The 21,797-nt window shown below is 44.5% G+C and overlaps 1 protein-coding gene across 7 annotated transcripts in view; it reads right to left on the minus strand.

The window, feature by feature from the left end:
• Nucleotides 1–1,892: 1,892 nt before the first annotated feature.
• The window catches only part of RIC1 (RIC1 homolog, RAB6A GEF complex partner 1), an 84,564-nt gene continuing 64,659 nt past the window's right edge, over nt 1,893–21,797 (minus strand). For 5 of the 7 annotated variants that reach the window (XM_025197550.1, XM_025197551.1, XM_025197553.1 and 2 more), the window contains 9 exons: nt 19,388–19,504; nt 15,952–16,680; nt 15,437–15,595; nt 15,174–15,310; nt 11,492–11,778; nt 9,773–9,967; nt 6,647–6,824; nt 6,326–6,514; nt 5,352–5,637 (listed from right to left, as the gene is read on the minus strand). In XM_025197550.1, the coding sequence (XP_025053335.1) occupies nt 5,352–5,637; nt 6,326–6,514; nt 6,647–6,824; nt 9,773–9,967; nt 11,492–11,778; nt 15,174–15,310; nt 15,437–15,595; nt 15,952–16,680; nt 19,388–19,504 (2,277 nt within the window). Of the gene's footprint in view, nt 5,638–6,325; nt 6,515–6,646; nt 6,825–9,772; nt 9,968–11,491; nt 11,779–15,173; nt 15,311–15,436; nt 15,596–15,951; nt 16,681–19,387; nt 19,505–21,797 lie in introns of all 7 variants that reach the window. The other 2 variants (XM_006018375.3, XM_014517284.2) reach the window with 2 other exon arrangements.

The raw sequence follows: 21,797 nt of genomic DNA on the forward strand, positions 1-21,797 counted from the left end.
TCCAAGTGGTTTTGCAGAAACATGAGCCTGAACATTGACACAATTCCTTTATGTGCATTAAAACTCAGCAAATGCAGTAATTCATGCTGCACTTATACTAGAGTTGACACAGGTCTGCGTGGTGAAGAAATAAGATTGTAGAAGAGTTACTCACAATGCCTTCCCCTATTTTTGAGTGCCTGTAGCATAAGAACTTTAAAATGCACAAAATGTCTGTATTGGCAGCCAAAAGATCTAAATGTTAGAAATGTCCAAACTTCAGCAAAACAATAACTTTTCATGTAAGGGGGGGGCGGGCAGTTGAAACAAGTTTGCAAATTTGAGATTTGGCTTTTAGTAAATAATGAAGTTCAGTTGTTTAGGATGTTTTGATCCCTGTGAATTCCTACTGTATTAATAAAAAAAATAAATAAAAACATTGAAGTGTTGAACATGCTGGTTCTGTTGGAGGCAGATCTGGGCTTGTGGTTCTTGTTTCTGGCATTGCATTTGAGACCAGGTGTTTTATTTAAGCTTTGAGATAGAACTGCTGTTTAACTTCTTCTGGAACTAGAGGTTCTGCCAAAGCCGGGCATGATGAAAGAAGATTAAAATAATCTTTGCAAAATGTGGGCTTGAAATGAAGACTGGCTGTTTTGTAGTGTTGTTAGGTGAGTGTGTTCAGTGGAGGGGGAAGAGAGCAGGTCTGGAGAAATATTTAGCCACAGATGATAGTGAAGGATCTTTGTGTGTTGGCTGAATAAAAACTGAAGATTGTATAAATATCTAGGTAATTTCTAGGCAAATATCTAGGTGGGGGGTTGTTTTTCATTTTTGTGGTGCCCAATGGCTCTTTGCTTCCATTTTTCTTTTTAGATGTTTGTGCTACTACATTAAATGTGAAACCTGAGGGTTCTCGCAGGTTGTTATTCCTCCTGTTCCAGTTCTGGTTTGGAGGCTAGTGTTAAAAGGGGGAAATAAGTAGCTTCATTTACTAAGATGCCTTTGTTCAATAATGTCTTGCTGCAGTCAGGAAGTGGAAGCTGGCAGCTAGAAGCAAGGAAATGTGACCAGTGTTTCCTATGTATTTTCTTCTCCGCTCAAAAAACCCACCAAGGATAAAGATGAGCCTTCTCCCAGGCCTCTTTGCAAAAGCGGCTATGGCAGTGTTGAATCGCAGGATTCTGGTCCTGGGCAGCTGCCCTTTCCTTGGTACTATTTTAAATTTTTGTTCAAGTTCCCAGAGCACCAGCCTCAGGAAATGTATGCATTTAAGCCACCTTTAGGAAATCCCTTTAAGAGCAGTGATTCCAGAACATGTGCAAGGCCTGTCCAACAAAATGACTCCAGGGATGCTCAGCCGTTATTTCTCCATCAGGGCTTGCACAAATTTGTTTGGACTTTATGAATGGAAGGATTCTCCACTGTCAATTGTTGCTGGGGCTTAGCAAAGACAGGGCTATAAAGTGTGCCTTGTGGTTTGAGCCTTAGTCCCTGGGAAAATTTGTTCAAGTCTCAGCACAAACAGGGACGGGTGTGTCACATGGGCTGGATTCAACTTGCTGGTAAGAGTGCTGCTGCGCTACTGAGCTCCTTATCCCCTAGCAGGATTCCAGTTGGCCTAGAAAGCTCTCAACATCCCCAAGACAAGGGTAGTGGTACCTGATTGCCAAGTTGGATGTGAAGCACCAAAATGGGTGTTAAGAAACCAGGAACAACCCCGTCACAAAACTATTCAGATCATACTTAAATAGAAGGTAAGTATGTGGGGGGCAGGGACACAGGACACATGTACCCCACTAAAGCCGAGGAAGCAATAATAGAACAAGGTAGAGCTACTATGCAATCATGTAACGAAACAGCTATTAACGGGGGGGGGGGGGGGGGGGGGGGGGCTGAGTGCCTGCTTAGTGAGACTTATCCTTCTGGCCTTTCTTTAGCAGTTTACTTTGATCCAACATCACAGCTGAGGCATACATAATCATTACAGAATATTGTTATTTCTTAATTCTCAGCCTTTTTCAATCATGGATGCTACAGTGCAAGATAAACAAAGCTCCTCCTGTCTCAGTATAAAGCACGTTTTCTATCCCTGTTGTCACTTTTAGTCCTCCTTTAAAATGCTCCAAATCTTGAAATCTGAACAGCAGTTATCAATGCCTAACAGGCAATGACTTCACTAAAGATTGCATTTATGCACCCTCTCTACTTCTTGCTGTACATCTGCCATGACCTGCCAGCTCTCCTCAGACTCACTGGGCATTTTTACACGTGCAAGTGCCACAGCACCAGGCACTTTGAAAAGCATCCAGCACTGCAATGCTTGCACTTGTATAAGTGGGAAAATGCACATCGGTGCTGAGAAAATGGCAGTGGCATGCTTTTGAACTAAAACACATTGGAGGTGCTTTAGTGTAAAAGTGTACCATCACGCATTTTGCCACTTATACAGCTGCACACAATGCAGTTCACCTCAACTTGCCTCTGAAGTAGAGGATCTCTGGCATGTCGCAAGACAAAAAAGTGTACAACTGTCTCAGAACAGGTCTCTCTCATTTAAATGTGTTTTTTTATTTTGTTCCTAGGGGCTCTTCACCTTTGGCTGTATTTAAATGCTTAAACATCACTGTCCCCATTCATTTATTACTCATCCAGCTAGATGAAGGTGTATTCCAGTTTATTTAGCCTCAGCTGCTCCTGCTTTTAAGCAGTAGAGGGTCATTCTGGTTGATCTCTCATCAAGTAAAGGTGCAAGAGAGAGAATCCTGTACAGCTGATCTCTTCAGAGCAGTTGGTCACTGGAAGGAAATGTTAGCACTATCTGACATTAACAAATTTTAATTTCCTTTTTTTCAGTAAGGTTAAACAAACTTCATTGTTATTAGGGACACTTTACTGTGTCACATTAAAATGAAGGATATGAAGTGTTGATGCCCTGGGCACACAGGCATAGTAAGGCTACAGCAATAGTAAAAGTCTACTCATAGGAACACATCCAGGTTTTTTAATCTACCTTCCCAGTTGTACTCTAAGAGGACCAGGATTATGGTCACTTAACTGGCAGATGATAAACACATCTTGCTTCAGCAGCACTACTACTTAATTTAAGACCCCAAGTACCAACCCTCTAACTTCTCACATTTGATAGTCGCATTCAGTTCAAGTAAACAGAAAAGTCAGCAGTGGTCAAATTTTACCCAAAAAGCGTACTTGTTTAATTCACTTCAAATCGGCCTGCATTACCAATGTCATTACACAGAATGGTTGTGAGGTATCTGCCTCACATATTAGGTGTTCACACTACAGAAAGCACAGCAGAGGAATTCAACTGAAATTACCAAAATGCTAAACTGTGGAAGGACTCAACTCTAAGGTCTTACACTATGGCTTGAGAGGAACAAGTTAATCCATCCCTTTGCAAGGCTGCTTCTGCTGTAGAAATGTTTTAAAATGGTGGCTCCGATTGTAGTAGTAAGGGTCCCTCTTCCTTAGCTAATGAACAAGATAGCACTAAGAATCTTGATTTCTTATTTATATGTCATTTCAGTTTTTAAACACTGCAGGGGAACTTAGTTTCAAAACCTCATTTGACTTTTTGCAAGATAAAAGGGATGTTGTTAATTACCACAGGAGTGGGTTGGAGGTCTTTTCACAGTAAACTGTTTATTTTTACAAGTCCTAATTTGAAGATGCAGTGCATTTCAGCAAACTGATAGCAGTATGGAACACGTATTCAGTAGCTACAATGAAAATTAAATTTAAAAATGGTACCATTCGGCAAGACGGGACCTCTTTGCATCTGCTGTGAATTTAAAAAGTTGGAACTTAAATCAAATGGAAGCTCTGCATAGAATTACCAATAGGTTCCAGCCCTCTAGGAAATACCAGAACTTATTGCACTTGTACTGGTTATGTGGTCTTAGAGCTAAGACCACAGTAAAGCAAATACAGTCATTTTCTGTATTACCTTGGTCCTTAACACAAATACAGGTAAGCAAATGTGTAACCAGCCATTTATTTCAACTTATTGTGAATGGTCTTCACATTTAGGTCAGACTTTGAATGGATTTGTACTTTAGTAGCTGCATGGGGAGACTGGCAGGAGATGTAATTATGTAAGATAACTAATTTGGTCCATGTCAGTAATCAACAGTGATGTTATAAAAAATAAACTAGTTAATTCTGTATAAAAAGTAATGTTTTGCATTCTTTTGTTCAGATTGCACAGTACAAACAAGCTGAATATCTAAATTAATACTGTTACAGGTATTTAATATTACATTGGGACAGTGGCTAGAAAAAATAAGTACCTCAAAGCAACAGACTCTTGCAGCCAGCTTTTCATAGCATTGTATGAAAGTTTAAAATAGTCTTAATTACAGGTATGCACATTATAAAATGTTTGGAAAATGTTTCAGTATGCACTGTTTACATTACTAAAATTTAATAGCAAGAGTACATGATAAGTGATTCTATTTACATTAAAAATCCATTTTCCAGAAAGGAATTTACAAGTGAAATAAATAACCTTCAGTAATCTATGTAATTGTAGGATCTGTTTTGAGTGGCCAATGGTACAAGTTAGGCCACTAATAAAATGTCATCACTCTGACAGGTCAGTGAAAGTGTGCCTCATCCAGAAGGAAGTGCAACTTTGCTTAAAATTGTACTAGTTGCCTCTAAACATGCAGAATACACATAGGTACCTTTAAATATGGTACAGTTCCCCAAAGCATCAGCCTTGAATATTTTATACAAGAGTATTCACAAAAACATACACTATTTTACAGGTCTTTAATACAAAATATTTTGGTGATATCAAACATCATAATCTAGGAAACATTTTGATCAAGCCAATTAGAGCGTACACAGTCAGTGTCTAACTAGCTTCACTGGAGAATTCATATTTAAAGTCATAAGAAAACACAGGCAGGCCAAGAAGAATTACAAAATAGTCTTCTCCAGCCATGCCCCGTTATGCAGACACTCATCTAAAAGAATCTTCAAGGTAAGTGATGTTCTCATGTGGCAAAGGGACCAACAACCAAAACTGTAATAAATGAACCTATGTATTGATGCAAATTACTGTCCTTTTGCAACAGCCAGTACTACAGTCCAGAAATAGCAAGTTTACTATCCAGGGAAAGAACGAACCAGTCCAATCCACACCTCTACAATGAAACCAAGTATTTTCATGTTTCCCTTTGCAGCTGTTTGAAATGTAACTGCTTATTAGTTGCATTATTGTCATCCATGGATGCGAGTTAAATTCTTTATTCAGAGAATGTAGAAGTAGGCCTGAAAGCTGGTCTGCTTCTTCCCAAGCTTGATATTTGGATATTCATCTTTGTCATCATCCAACAAAAATCTTGCTAGGACACAGTACAGTCGTAACTGCCCTCCTGAAAAGGATCGTTCTCCTCTGTCCTAGACGTGTCCTCTTCATGTCTGCTTACACTGCAGCTGTTGCCATCACTCTGCAGGCTAGCACTGTGGCTAGCTGAACTCCTGCTTTCTTCTGCCCTCGGGCTGCTCTGTTCTGCAGTCTTAGAAGGATTTGCTGGCTGAAAAGCTTCAGGCTGCACTTGCTCTTCTGTTATCTCACTTAACTTCTGTAGCTGTGGCTTAAGGACATTTAGAAATGGCTTGTAACCGGGGCTAAAAGAAAAATTAAAATTTTAGTGAACTAAAAATTGCATTTCATTCATGTTCTGTTCTCCAGGCTTTGGCATTAAATGTAGCCTTCTCTCTACTACACCATGATCATGGTACTACAGTAATTCTCTCACCATTCATCTGTAATGTGTAATAAAAGTTGTTGGGTCAAGTTGCTTTCCTATATAAGGAAAGCAACTGAAATACACAGCCATTCGTACAGGAGACAGGCTGAGATATTCCATCAGGATGTAGTCTTGTTTCAGTAGGGGAAACTGCTAGAGAAAATGTTCTGATTCAGGAAGGCAGGACAGAAGTCCCTGACCTTAGACACTTACTGAAGCCAATGTAAACAGGGTTCAAGCACTGGAAGTGCACCCAGTGGGATGCTCTCAGCATTTACTTAAGAACAAATCTTCCATGCAGCTTTGCAAGTTTTCAAAGGGTTAAAAAAAAGTGTTTTGTAAATTGAAACAAGTTATAATTTCCACTTAGACTAGAAACTGTATGTTAGGGCACAACAGACAATGAAGCCCCATTTCTCGTTTTTCCCCCCAAATATGCAAGTAGTCCACCCTGAAAAAGCTGGAATCTTAAAAAAAAAAATCCTGTAGAGATTAAACGATAAAATCCCAGCCAGCCCTCAGCTCAGCCATCTGGCTGAGACAAGAATGTGAAATGTAACACTTACCAGTCTGTGGAAGCCCATCTGTCTACAGCATGCAGGCCAGTCTTGATATTTTGCCAAATCTCTCCATCAATCTCAGAGGTTTGCATTATACTAAAAACCTGGTTGATGACTGAAGACTCTCTGAGAATAAGTCCTATCACAATACACCAGTCCAAACACCCTGCTTCCGTGAAGATATGCAGTAAATACCTAGATGAGAAGAAAATGCAGTCAATATGAGAACAAATGCAGTCTACGAGTCACTCTTCATCTGAACAGCATTACAGATGCCAGGACTAAATCATTCATTTTAGTCTGAAATACCATAACAAGCTAACTTACCGTAGCTGAACTTGCGACTTGTGCGGCCCTTTGCTGGCCAGTTCTAGAGAGATGTGTTCCAGCTCTGACTGCGTCAGACTTAAGCCAGAGAAATTTTCGTCCACCATGGTCCAGTCACCATCCACCATAGAACTCGTTTCTGTCAAGTCTGTTGCTGAACCAATGCTACACTCGTCACCTTCCAAAAAGAGAGAGAGAGCGAGATTAAAAAACATAAAAAGCCAAGAACCTATTTAAGAGCATTCAATTTTTTCCATTGCTTCCTTTAACAACTGCCCAGGAAAATATATTAACTATTTGTGACACAGCAACAGTTCCTCGTTATCCAGGAGTCAGACAAACATTCCTAACTTGAGATATGGATGGATAAGGCTCTTGGTGGGGCGGTCAGTATCCACTTAATTGCTTGCATGAAGCAAAGCAAAGCAATTGTTCTTGCTATTGCCTGGTACATCAACAATTCCGGTTTGTCAAGTAAAAGTGATTCTGCAGGATGAACTGGGCAATCTGTACGTGACTGGTCCTGCAGGAACCAATGCAGACTACTTGGAAAGGAGATGCAAATTATCAAACACTGTACTAAACCAGTTCACCTATCTGACTCAAATCCAAGATAAGGTTTTCTACCCCCACTACTCCTCCCAATTCAACATAAGGAAAACACTTTGGATTTGAGTACAGCCTGGAGCAAGTGGCTGCTATGGCTTTAGCTCCAGCCCTAACCCAGGGAAGACTATGTAGTGCATGTGGCCTAAGGGGAACAGACAAAATCACGTAGCTACAGGAGCTGCTGTGGCTCCAGGGCTGGAGCTGCCACCACTGCTACCTGGCTGGGGCCAGAGCTACCATGTAGTCTGCACTAAGGCTGAAAGGGAGTCAGAGCTCCTGCATAGGGCAAGAGCGTGTGAAAGTTTAGTGGAAGAGCTACCAGAGCTGCAGCATTACTGCTGCCACCACTCTCCTGCCACATTTCCAGGCCACAGGGAACTGCATGAGCCAGATGTCATGGCTCTGAGGCAGGGGTCAGCAACCCCCGGCACGTGTGCCAAGCATGGCACGTGAGGCCATTTTGCTCAGCACAGCACGGCCAGCCCTGGCTCTGGGTAGCTGCCGCCCCGGTCTTTGGTTAGCTACTGCTAATGACAGAGCCCGAGCTGCTCTGAGCAGCGCTTTCAGCATCCCGGTTGCCTGCTGGGAGCAGCAGCCCAGGCTCTGTCACCAGCAGCAGCTACCCAGAGCTGGGGCTGGCTGCAAACAGCTGTGCCAGGCTCTGGAGCCCCAGCATTAGCTCTGTTCTGGTGCGTGCACGCGTGCCTCGGAGCCGGCAGTGGAGGAGGGGCCTGAGGCAGCGCAACTCTGGTTTCTCCCCTGCTCCCAGCACAGAGCTGGTGACTGGGCCCTGGAGCCTGGCGTAGCTGTTTGTAGCCAGCCCAGGCTCTGGGCAGCTGCAGCAAGCAGTGGGCAGACTGCAAACAGCTGCGTCGGTCTCCACAGCTCTGGCATCAGCTCCGTGCTGGCGGCGACTGTGCACACACCTTGGGGCAGACAGCAGGGCAGCCCAGCCCAGCCCAGCCCAAGGTGTGCTGGGAGAGGTGGAGAGACCGGGGTTGTGCTGCCTCAGGCCCCTCCCCCACTGCCGGACTGGAACGAAGCTGATGCTGGGGCTCTGGAGCCCGGCACAGCTGTTTGCAGCCGGCCCCAGCTTTGGGTAGCCGCCGCCAGCTGGGAGCCCGGGCTGCTCCCAGCAGGCAGCTGGGACACTGCAAGCCCTGCTCAGAGCAAGGGGCTTTGGGTGGGGGGCAGGGGGCAGCAGGGCTGGGAGGCAGGGCATCTTGCCATGTACCCCCTGCCCTTGTTTTGTTTTTCTGGCATGCCGGCACTCTGGCACCTTCCAAGGTAGGCAGTATGGTGTTTTTCGGCACTCCGGCCAAAAAATATTGTCTACCCCGGCTCTGAGGGCTGGAGGTTGGGCACTGCTGCTCTGTGTGAAGGTGGAACTGTTGCTTTGCATGGCTGAATTAGTTTTCAGAGGATCTCACAATTCCTTACCACTGCATTGCTTAAACTTCACTGCATTCTTATCAAGAATTGATTGTAGAAGTATTGGGTAATATGTTTTATATGTGAATAGACTGAAACAGAAAGGGGTAAAGAGACTCAGCAAGTTCATGGTGGAAGAAAACAGTCCACTGTCACATACAGTGGTACCAATATTTTGATCCAGCCATTAAAAGCTGAAAGTACCATAAGGACAGGATTCTCGCCACTCTTGGGGAGGATGAGCTAGATGTGACAGAGAAACAAAAAACCACATGGAAGACTTCAGAAGGAGCTGCAGACAGAAGCCCCCCACTGAGGGGAGAGGAGAGTCATGACACAAGACCTGAAGCACCAGAACACTAGTGAGAAGACCATCCCAAATTCTCTCAATACCTTTCAAACACTTTATTAATGTTTCCTTTAAATAGGAAAAAAAAAAAAAAAGGTTTCTTGAGGTCTAGGTACAGGTACTTGCTTAGAAAACTTACTGAAAAAAAAAAACCAACAACTTGGGCACTTGAAAAGTGACAAATATCCTAAAAAGTTTCCTTATAACAGTATGGTAAAATTGGACTAGGCAATTATAGCACAGACTGGTTGGTTGGTTGAGGGTGGGGAACATGACAGGCTGTCTACACAGGTCAATGAAAAGGTTGTTGGTTCTTGCCAGTGGTGTGGGCATACATGCATGCATACGCACACAATAAAAACAAATTAAGAGCACTACTTGGCAGTATTTGTTCAGCAAATGAAATGGACTGAGAACTGGAAATGGCTACTCCATTCTCATTTTGCAAGCTATACAAGCTACCACAAGGAAACTGAACTTAAGCCTAATGTGGATATTGATATCTTCAGGTTGAGTTGCCAGTGTTACCCATGTAGGTAAGGAAAGGCATTCTAACAGCTGTATGAATTTTACCTTCATTAGCCTTTAAACACACTTTAAGTTGGTCCTTCTCCATGAGGCTCCTGAACCACAGAACAGCTGTGATGCAGAGACATCAGAAAGGAAAATGTTGCATTCATTCTCAGATGCTGTTTTCCAAGGGCAAAGAGGCCAGAAAAGAATGAAATACCGCCTACCTTTATTTAACAAAGGCGAGAGGAATGCATCCTGCATGTGAGGTCCATGGGACGAAGCCGTGTCCATCTCTCTCTGGGATGAGCTGATCGTGCCGAGCCAGCTGTGACTTCGTGGTGCGCTTGGAACCCCAGTGTCCACTTCCATGTTTAAAAAGCTGTCTGTGGACTGGGACTTCAGCAGCTGCTCCCCAACAGCTAGAAATAAGGAGAAGGTTCAGGTAGCCCTCAAGAAAAAAAAAATATCACCTAGTGTTCCAAAGCTATTTAAAAAAGATCTCCAGGAGCCAAAACAACTCATAACTTTACATTTTAATGATCAAGTTTCTGTCAAATCACAATAGCAAGACAATGGCCAGGTTGGGGTTGTTACAAAACCTTCCACGATCCTCACTGTATTTACGCACTTAGCATAGAATAACCCATCAGTTAATAAACCACTACCAGAGCTCAGCTAAACAAATAAGACCTAGGTCCATTTAGGAATCTCATACAGTAACATGCCAGGGAATGGAACAGCAGCACTGTAATAAATGGTTAAGAACTACAGCAAATTCCCGATTTCTACCAACCTCATCACCACACAATGCATCTTTAAACAGAATAGCTGGCCAAGTCTGTGATAAGCTACATAAATGCACTGATTTTAGTCATTTTCTGTGGCTTATAACAAAAAGTTGAACTAAATCTGTGTACCAATTGATTTACTGCACCTGGAAGTGTAAACAGAAACTAGAGCATAATTGGATTACTATGAAGACTTCAGAGCTATGTTTAACAGTAGCCCTTCTTAAACAAACCCCATCTATTCGGTTTCAGCCTGTTCCTTGCTCAGCTGAATCAAGGCAGGACTGATAGGTATAGGCAGGGGCGACATGTAGGGGGTACATGGGGGTGCACATGCACACCCTGTCAGGGGTGTGTATCGCTCCCTGTTTTGCCAGCAGGCAGGGGGGCGCGCCAGTGCCCTCCTGCAATCACCGGCCAGGGAGCAGGGCTGCCAGCAAAAGTGGCGACAGGACTTCCGGAAGTGGCATGGCCACTTTTATGACAAGTAAGGGGGGGGGGGGTGGAATCGGGACAGACAACCCCCACAGCATCAGTGGGACTGGCTGCCAGGGACACATCAGTGGGATTGGCTGCCCCACCCCCCGTTGCTGACTGGTGTAGGAGGGGCACATGCCCATGCTGACTCAAGAGGCACCAGACACCTATGGGTAAAGGATTACAGAAGAGACAAATAGTCTAAGTCAGGGATCACCAACTAGTGGATCTCAATCCACCGGTAGATCTTGGAGCCTCACAGAGTCGATCCGAGGCTGGGGTGGGGGCTGAGTGCCCGTGTGCATGCATGTGCACACCCCAGCTCAGCAGGTCAGTCCATGGGGGAAGGAAGGGGCAGGGGCTAGATCGAGGCCCCCCCAGTGAGGGGGCGGGCTGCCGAGGCCGAAACCAGGGCTGCAGAGGCAGAAGCAGGGGGAAATTGAGTGGGGCCCCAGCCGGGTGGGACTTACCTGCTGGGGAGATGCGCCCCCAAGTAATTTTTTCTCCCTCTGCCTCGATCTGCCCACCCCCTTCCCTCCCCACAGACTTACCTGCTGGGCAGGGAGAGGGGAGTGGTAGTGCACAGTAGATCTTGGGCTGCTTTTAAATGCCAGAGGTGATCTCCTACTTAAAAAGGTTGGAGCCCACTGGTCTAAGTTAACTCAAATGGTACAGCACCTGTCTTGTACTTTCCATTCTTGAAGGGTGAATTAATGGATGAAGCTGGGATGACAGGGAATGGCCAGAGGAAATCCTTGTGGAGCTTCTTCAAAGTGATCACAAAGTCCTCCACACAGGCAGCTCTGGTTCGCTCCTTACACAGCCAGCCAATAAGCTCAAAGCCCAGCTGTGCAGCAAAGCAGCCTAGGTCTTTAAGCCTTATTTCCTCCAGCAGGCGCCGAGCATGTCGCCAAAGCATCATATCAATGTACATGTTCTCAGCGCAATCACTGTCTTTACTCCACCTGCCAAACACACACAAAGAAGATAACATCCAGCTTGTAGTCTAATCTTGTTACCACTCAATTACATTAACCTTCACCCAGAGATAGGCTCAGGTTTGTAGGGGGCCTGTCAGGAAAGCTAAGGCAGATATGGAACTAGGGCCAGCATCAAGGACAACAAAAAGTTCTTTTTTAAATACATAGGGAGTATGAAGAAACCACTGGGTAACATGGGGCCCCTGCGGCATACGCTTGGCAATCTGGTGGTTGCACCAATGGAAAAGGCAGACCTTTTTAACAATTTCTTTGCCTCCATTTTTTTGTGCAGAGACCAGGACTCCCCCACTGTGATTCAGGACAGACTCAGGAGAGACTCCGCCAGCCCTAGGATCAGGGAGGACTGAGTTTGGGAACTTCTGGAGGGGCTGGACGTGTTCAAATGAGCAGGTCCAGATGCTCTCTACCCCAGGGTGCTGAGGGAATTGGCAGGGATTACCGAGGGGCCCCTGGCATGGCCAAGCACTCGTGGTGCTCTGGCCATGGTGCCAGACTACTGGAAGAAGGCCAATGTTGTCCCCATTTTCAAAAGAGGGAGGAAGACAGACCCGGGCAACTATAGCCCCGTTAGTCTTACTTCGATTCTGGGGAAGCTCTTTGAGAAGATTATCCAGGAGCACATCTGGGAAGGACCAGCAGGGGCGGGATGGTGCAACCAGCATGGGTTCATTAGAGGCAGGTCCAGTCAGACCAACCTGATTGCCTTGTACCATCAGGTCACAAAAATCACTGGATGCAGGTGTCACGGTGGATGTAGTCTTTCTGAACTTTAGGAAGGCCTTTGACACCATCTCCCACCCCATTCTCATTAAAAAGGTAGGCGACTGTGGCATTAATGCCTACACAGTCAGATGGGTCGCAGATTGGCTGAGGGGCTGCACCCAGAGAGTGGTGGTGGACGGGTCCGATTTCCCATGAAAATCGTGCTGTCCCTGCATTTCTTCAACTAAAGTAAACTGAACTTGTCAAAGTTACTTTTCAAGGCTGGCATCTACTGTCTAGCCCTTAAAGTCTGTCCCAAAAGAGGTTCAACCAGGAATTGTTTTAAGAATAACTTTGCTTTTAACCCCATCTCCATATACTACAAAATCTGGGAGACTTTCCAAAATGATCAGGCCATCCATATAAAATTAAAAGTACCTATACATGTCCAACAAATAATTTCTTCCTTTCTATTTAACTGCTGCTCCAAGAAAAATTATGGTAGGAAGGTATGTTATAAATGAAATTCAAAAACCACCTTTGGTAAAGAACTGGGATGTGGTTTCAGGGATACTTTATCCCCTATGGAAAGCTTTACCTGAGGGGCCTGCAATTAGAGCTTATGGCCCCTAACACTGATATCTTGATGGAGACATGGAACAAACCACATGTGGTAAAGACATAAAAGGTGAACCTATAAGGTCTAATAGAAGTAAATTTAAAGACCCATGTACAGCTTTCCTTTAGTAGAGGAAAAGCCTTTTAGAGCAATGGTTTTCAAACCATGTTCTGGGGAACCCTGGATTTCTGTGACAGGTCATCAGGGGGTCTACAAAAGAGATGGGGTGTAATGATGGATCAGGCCTGGAGGCAGTGCACCATTTCTGGGCCAGGACACCTGGTTCTGCATGAGCTCTCTCAGCCTGTGGAGTCAGATGCAGGGGTTCTGTGGTGGAAGAAATTATATGAAAGGGTTCTCTGACTTCAAGAAGTTTGAAAACCACTGCCCTAGAAGTTCTGCAACAAACAGTTAGGAAAGGAGAAGAAAAAAAACAACCCAAAAAAGACAATCCTTGTAAGCAATGTTTCTTGATGTGGACACTAGACTCCGTTTCTACACTGAAGTAGTTTCATTGACATTCATTTTCCTTCTCCTTGATAAACTACTTATAATTGGTTAAAAATGCCTAGAAGCGAGCTGCAAATCACCACAAGATGGACTGTGAAGGGACTGTCACAAAGTTTGCAAAGATCAAATAACTGTACTGTCTCCTGAGATAATGGGGAGGATTTTGGCACTCTGTGTCAAACTCACCCAGCCCCATGGGCCAGATGAGTAGCGAGGAGCCAGGTCATCTGATCAGCAAGGCTGGAAGTCTGGTGGCGAGGCAAGGAACAGCATTAATTGCCACAGTGTCCAGAACCATAGAAACTGCCACTCCTCCCACCAACAAACTTCCAGCCCATGGGCAGCCGCCGAGGCTCACTGACATAGCTCTGTGATCTGGCTATGTCTTGCAGGATTGCTCATAGGGACAGAAATTTAGCAGCAAGACAAGTGGCAGCAGTGTCAGGGGGAAGTATCTTGGATGCCCCTAGTTTAGCTATAACAGGGCAGTTGCTTTGTCTGTCAGCACTGACTACAGATCTCTTCCAGAAATATTTGGCAAGTTCTGACTAGCTCAATTGCACAATGCATGCATGAAGATTGTCCTTGGGTCTTTGTATTTATATGGGCTTCCCAACTCAAGAAAGATGGAAGAGGGGGTCCCCTTTGCTGGATTCACATATTTTGGTGAGTACGGAATCATTGCTGGCATGACATACCAACATTTCCCAGCAGTTTCTGCCTGGCTGACATTGACTTCATCCAGCTATGCAACTAGCTCCAGTGAAGTCTTGTAATTGTGACTCAGCCTATGTCATCAGGCTAAGTCTTACAGTTCTGAGGTAGGACTGGAAGAGCTCAAAGCTCAAACACGGTCTAAAACCCTTCTGTAAGACAGACTGGTCACAGCAAAAGCAAAAGGAGGAAAAAATTATCCCTCAACATGAGATAATATGATCTATGATAATCAGGTATGCAAGTGCTACAGAAGAACCTCTAGAAATCTGAAATCTCTGAATGTTCAAGATCTCTCAACCACTGGTGCCAGTGCCAATTCAGACAATCCAGGTTTCTATACACCTACTATAAGGACTGGCTGAGGTCACCTTTGACCAAAGCAACAGGTTCCACAGTTAAAACGAACATGTCATTTTGTGCATGCTTGGGCTACCACTATGCCTGGACACCAGCAATATTTTGTTCACACTTTCTAAGTGCTAGAAATAGGTCTCTTTAAATGGATGATGATTTTGCAATTTCAGTGCCTGGGACTTAACTGGGAGCCTTATAAAGCTTAAGCCTCATTCAACTGTTGTTATTAGTGTGTTTAAGTCAATTTAAATGTTGCCCGTCTTAACAAAGGCTCAGGGCAGCTTAAAATGAAAGAACAGAATAACCTACAATGCAGGAGAACAAACAAGAAAACAAACCTGTGTCTTAAAACTGTAAGTTTTGGTACAGTGTAAACAGTGTGCATACAGGGCAAGGACTGCATAGTGGCCAAGACAGCAGGCAGACCATTCTAATTGTACTGCAACACAAACATTACCTTTTTCCAGATGGGCCGGAGGGCATACTTAGTGTTTTTTGTAGGTTAAATTTGCTAGACGGAACATTTTCTCCTGACTGGGATAAACTAATGCTACGATGTCTGAAAAACTCAAAGCCACCACTTGGGCTGGGTTCCTATAACAAAAACAGCAAAAATAAAGCATGACCAAATGAAGTAAACATGCTTAGGTATGATGGTTATAGGTGAGGATCATAACATTTAGTGGCTGACATGCAATACTGATGATTTGCCTAGCAAACCTGAGGTGTAGGTGTTGCTGGGGGTGTGTCTGATTCTCCAGAGCCAATGGCTTTAAGAAATCTGATCATGTGACGACAAAGGTCCCACTTTCCTTGCTCCAGAGCAGTGTTAAACAGAAGAGTGGCATGCTGTCTGCTAACTGCTGGAACTTCCATGTTCTATAACACAAAGCACATTAAAGTCATCTACTTTGCAAATCACTTTTGGAGTCCAGCTCCACACACAGAAGTAGGCTCAAGAATGTTAGATACAGATATACCATGTTTTGTACTGTGGTTTTTCATTTTTCTGTTACATACTAAATCAAAGGTGGTTTTCTTTTAACCACCCCCAAAACAGAACAGATACAGCTAAGGATATTTCCCCAGCCAAAGAAGTTTGTTACATAAATTAGTTAAAAAATTTTGCCAAACCCATTTTTGTTGGGCAACGATTGTTTTTAAACAAAAGCAAGATGCATGCTAGATGGTAAAATGCCACTTTCCTTTTGTAATGAGAGACAGGATACTATTACCTGTAGAATAATAAGGTAGGAGGCAGCTGTGTCCAAGTCTTGGGCCATTAGGCACTCCTCAAATAAGTCCTTCGGGTTTCCAACAGCAGCAAAAAGGTAATTCCACAGAGCATATTCAGTCTTCCTAGCACAATGAACAACTGTCTGCAGGAAGAGGGGGAACTCTGTAATGAACTTAGCCACAGTGGGAAGGAGAGGGTCGGGAATGGGCTCCCGCGAGGTAGCTTCTTCTTCCAGCACTTCATGAAGCATCAGTTCTAGTACATGAGGAAAGTAAGGTAACGTGGCACAGGAGTGGGCCAAAAGCAAGGCTTGCTCACCTAGGTTCCTAACCAAAAGCTGGCATAAGATGTGATGGAGGTAGATCTGAGAGGTTCTCTCAACAATGCAGAAAGGAAAGAGGACCTCCAAATGTTCTTGTGCACTGCTTTGATTGTATAAACAGTCATAGAGCACAGTGTCATTAACAGCACCAAGAACCAAGGCATCTTCAAATAGAACAGCCAAAGGGTATATATTGATGTGGAAGGGCAGCATGATCCGTCTTGATAGAAAGGAATGTGGTTTTCGGTGATCTCTGGGAAACAAAGGAAGCCAGACTTTCATACCTGATCCACCACAGCTGAGCCACAGTGCCTCCAGTAAATGGCGCTTCTGTTTGTTGACCCTGCAAGTAGTCCAGACATTTTCAACAGACTGGGCCAGTACAACTGGAGCACAAAAAGGCAGCTGGGAGGGAAAAAAAAAAAGGATCATTTTATAAAAATGCAAGTATTTCTCATTTTGTTGCCAACCTGCACTATCATTCTTTCCTCAACAGAGGAATGACAATCTTCTGCAGAACACACTCACATCAGTCACTGGGTTGCTTTTTTATTTTTTTAGAAGCAAGACTGGTCATTCCTATGCTGCATTTTGAACACTAAGGAAAAAGTCCACTAATTAATATAAACCCATCAACAGGGATGTTCTTCATTTCTCACCTAGGAGCTAAGGCCAATAACAGTCAGAAAGCTGGACAAATTGCTTTCTTTCCCCTTTAGTCTAAAGCTAATGGTATACCACAAAAATGGCAAATATTTGCTTCAATCCCTAGCAGCTCTTCAGTATAACTATGACCACGCCTCTGTTATTACCAGGGATCTGGATTTTCTGTTTGACACAGAAAAACACAGTAAAACCCAGATTTTCTCCTTTAAAGGAGGAAAAAACCCCACAGGAAACAGTGGGTTTCCCTTTGCAGGCTGGCAGACTTCCAGCCTGCAAGCAGCTGGTGGAACAGAAGGGCAACTGCAGGGGGTGCCATGTGCATGCATGCACATAGACATGCATATGGCTGCCAGGCAGCTCCCCACAGATAAATCGGGGGGGGAAGGAGGAGGAATTGAGGCCCCTATAGTGAGGGAAGAAGTTGGGAAGGGCTGGGGCTGGAGCTGTTGCCCAGTTGAGGTGATGCACGGGGCTTGGGAGCCCAGGCATAGACGGTGTGGCTGCAGGGCCCAGGCAGGCTGTAGGACAGGGCCACGGGAGGCTTGTCGGGAGAGGGGGGGGGACGACAGGCCACGGCTCTCTGCCACTGCACGCACTCCCAGGGGGACATGGAGGGCATGTGCCCTGCCACATGCGGGCAGGTGTGGGCTGCCTGCTGCAAGCTTGGGCTCCCCGCCCTGCTGTCCTCCCCACTGGGCTATGGGCAGGACCTGGCATGGTAGGGCACAGCAGAGTGGGAAAGCTCAGTGCCGTCTCATCATGGTAAGAGAAGGTTGAGAGGCAACCTTGTGGCTGCCTGTAAGGTCATCACGGGGGCACAGAAGGGAATGGGTGAGGTTTTATTCACCAAGGCGCCCCCGGGGGTTACAAGAAATAATGGACACAAGCTAGCAGAGAGCAGATTTAGACTGGACAGTAGGAAGAACTTCTTCACTGTTAGAGTGGCCAAGGTCTGGAATGGGCTCCCAAGGGAGGTGGTGCTCTCCCCTACCCTGGGGGTCTTCAAGAGGAGGTTAGATAAGCATCTAGCTGGGGTCATCTAGACCCAGCACTCTTTCATGCCTATGCAGGGGGTCGGACTCAATGATCTATTGAGGTCCCTTCCGACCCTAACATCTATGAATGGTAAGGTGCCCCCTGCTCGCCCAACAGTAGCAGGGGTGGCAGTGCAGAATTGTGCTCCTCCCTGCTGCCAGGTGGGCAGGGGGTACCTTGCCATGGCAGCATGGGGCTCATGGTGGTGATAACGAGCTTCCCCACTGAGCCCTGCTCTGCCACACCACAGAGGCTGCAGAGGAGGGAGGGCAGTAGTGCAGGGAGCTCCCCCGACAGAGTCCACTCTAGTTGTGCTGCCAAAATGGGAGAGAGAGCCAGGCACAGCTCTGCCACAGCAGCCACTGCCTCCCACATGCAGCAGCCAGGGCTCAGGTACTGCTGCAGGAGGCAGCAGACCTGGGTTCTTGCGCCCGTAGCCTTGGCAGCTGGGAGCCCCAGCAGGGCTGGGGAGAGTGGAGGGTTGTGGTTGGGGAGTGAGGGGCAATGGCATGAGCAGGGCATGGGCATATCAGGGCTGCTCGGCACCACAAAGCAGCGGGGATCCACCAGCCACAGCTGGACCTGCGTCCTAGTGAGTGAAGGGGGCAGGGGGAGCTCCGATTTCCCATGATAAGAAATACAAAATCAAACACTGAAATGTATAGGTATTTAGAATTTATTTTATTATAGATTAGGGCACTAGTAAGCTTCCAAATTGCTTTAAAATTGTAAAGATATCAATAAAATAGTGTTCAACAGATACCTACATATATAGTGGCATTTCATTTTAATTAGGGATAAAGGTGGATTTGGGGAGGTTATAAATCAGAGAAATTGTGATTTTTAAACAAAAAAACCCCAAAACCCAGGATCCCTGGTATTACTAAAGACCTGCTCAAACAATTCATCATTGCAGATGTTTGTGGAACTGGTGATCTTTAAAATGACACTAATATGAATTACCTCTTGCAAACAGTGTCTAGTCATACATGGAAGAGCTTCATTATTCATTTTTGTTAGCACTGATGCCTCAAGGTGACAGCACATCACAAATACATGAACAGTTTACAAACAGGCCCCAGAGTGGATTTATTTATTTATTTATTACCTGAAGCATGCATAGCACTAGGATAATGGGCCCTGATCCTGAGTTGAGGACTCCACATGCTACTACAATATATGTAGTGGTGTAGATGCAAATATTTGAAGCAGCAAGCTTGGCTTGTGAATTTTTGACCAGAAAGACGGTTATGCTGGTCAGAATTCATTGGCATGATTCTATGAGCTTGGTCAGACACAGAAGTGCAGCTACAGTTTTAAGCCTGGATCAGCCACCTTCACAACTTGCCCAGTCCTCTTACCCCTTTGAAAGAAAAGGACTGTGAAATCCTATGCACGTTTGTTTACTCACAAGCTTCCTTTGGTTAGAGCTACTCTCTTTCTCCCGTATCTGGGGGCCAGACCGATCCCTTTGCACCATGATGAGTTGTCCTGCTAAGTTTAACATAATGCTTTCTGCCTCACAGGCCTGAGGAGAAAAGGAATGTAGAGTTACAATTTTAAGCTTTTCTGAATCCACTGTCTTGGCTTTACTCAAATCTACTTTCAGCATAAACTCAGGGTCAAATTAGAAAATTCAGAAGAACATAAGTAGTAGGTCAGACCAATGGTTCATCTAAGCCCAGTATCCTAGTCTCAGACAATGGGAGATGCAGATGCCCTAGAGAAAGAGAATGTGAAGAGAGTATATCTACAGTGATCCATCCCCCATCATACCTTCTCTGGCATCCATGGTTATTGGTTTAGAGATGCTAGAGGAAACATCTCCAATTGCTGTTTAAATAGAGCTGGGCTTGAACCTGCCACCTCAGAAGACACAAACCAGCACTGTCCCAAGAAAGCCACTGCAAAGCCCAACAAGAATAGTGTTTCTCACCACAGCACCTCTGGGCAGAAAGCAGGCAAGTAAACCATTATGAATTCTGGGTTTGTTTGTTTTTTAAACACCTAACTTCCAAGACAGCTTGGGACAAATACAAATTAAAGTCCACAGCACTTGCTTCTTAGACAAGAACCTGTGCCACATACGCTACCTAAAAAGCTTTGCTTGCCTGGGAGAAATGTATGAATGAGACATCTCAGCGAGGTCCAATGTTGTCTTATTTTCTTTTGCTTTAGTTGGTTTAAATAGAAAGCAGAGGTTTTGATTTGTACAGCAATGCTTTCCTAAACAAAACTGTACAACTGCCTTGCATGATGCCACAGCTTTAAAAGTGGGTTTTTTTGTTTTTTGTTTTGTTGTTGGTTTTTTTAATAGAAACAGGGAACAGCTCTTTTAACATAAGCACCAGCTAAAATGGTTACATGGCTAACTATTCTGGTCATTGTGTCTGATTAAATAGGCTCCTAGTAGCTCCAGGCCACTTCAGCTAGGGAACAACAGTGCACATAGTAATTTCCAACACTAATCCTTTGAAGAAGAGAATCAAATGTGTTAGCCATAAAATATTTTCGATTTCAAGGGGGGGAAACAGACCTTACAATTACAAGTACATTTCATTCTTTTTTTTAAACCAAATCTCAAGTATTCCTTACTTTTAAAACACAGTTATTTCAGGTAGCCTTGCTGCTTGCCTGTGCTAGTACCATACTATGTTGTATTTATGTCAGTCAGGGCAAGTTTCCTCAAGGGAAACTTACACAGCACTTCCCAGAGACTTGCCTATGAGCTCCACTTCATCAACCTCCTGGATACTAAAAATCATGGACTAAATATAGACACTGGATTTATGACACATTATAATCTGCCTGACAACTGACTCCCCAGCCCAGCCTCTGGCTTCTTTACTTTTCATTACATCCAGGAAGAGCACACACCAACTGCAGAAACTTCCTTAGCCTGACGAAGGGTTTTTGAACCCGAAAGCTTGCTTAATAACTATTCTCCAACCATTTGGGTTGGTCTAATAAAAGATATCAGATTCACCCAAGGAACCTTGTCTGCCTTAATAAGTACAGCACATTCATATATTATAATGGAGATCACAGATATTTAAGAGAAAGAAAAAATGTTCTAGTTCCCAATGCTTCAAAAAAGTGTCATCTCTTTCCCCAGAAAGAAGGGCTATAGTGAAACATGACTCATGTTGTCACCCTGAGTGGGGATTTCACTTCTTGCATGCAAGTCTAGATTATTTCAGTATTCTGGTGGGGTACACATGGACTTAATGGTCCACAGTTTTATCAGAATGGGTTGGTACACTGAATGCAATCTTCTTTCCATTGCTCAATTTGAAGTTCATGATTGAGGACAACCCCAAAATGCAGGAATTGGGATGTAGTCTCCATTGGCCACACGTACTTGTAGCAGAAGTAACTAATTTTCTTGAGCATGTCAGACCAGATCTGCATTAAGATTTTGGTGGCCTAAAACAGAAAAAAGTCCCATCTCCTAGCTGATATGCCCCAGGTGTGGATGCACCCAGGAACACTTTTCATCAAATTAGTTTACATTATTTTAGGGGAGGAGAGCATAGATATGCCAGGACAAATACTTCCACATCAGCATGCACTGTGTCTATGCAAGGAGGATATTCCTGTAAAAATATCAAATGCACCATACTATAGAGACAGGTCTTTAGTATGGATCCCCCAGGAAGTGATTTGTGAGCTCTCCATTCCTTACACAGTGGTAATAAGGAGCTGATCAACCAAAAAGATTTCAGTATTGACCTTACAAACTTGGCATCCATGTCAAGCACATTTAACAAACATTGGGGTTACTCCACACGGCTGTCTTACAAATCTCAGTGTTCCGCAGG

Source organism: Alligator sinensis, unplaced genomic scaffold (assembly GCF_000455745.1).
Source record: "Alligator sinensis unplaced genomic scaffold, ASM45574v1 scaffold392_1, whole genome shotgun sequence".
NCBI lineage: Eukaryota > Metazoa > Chordata > Crocodylia > Alligatoridae > Alligator > Alligator sinensis.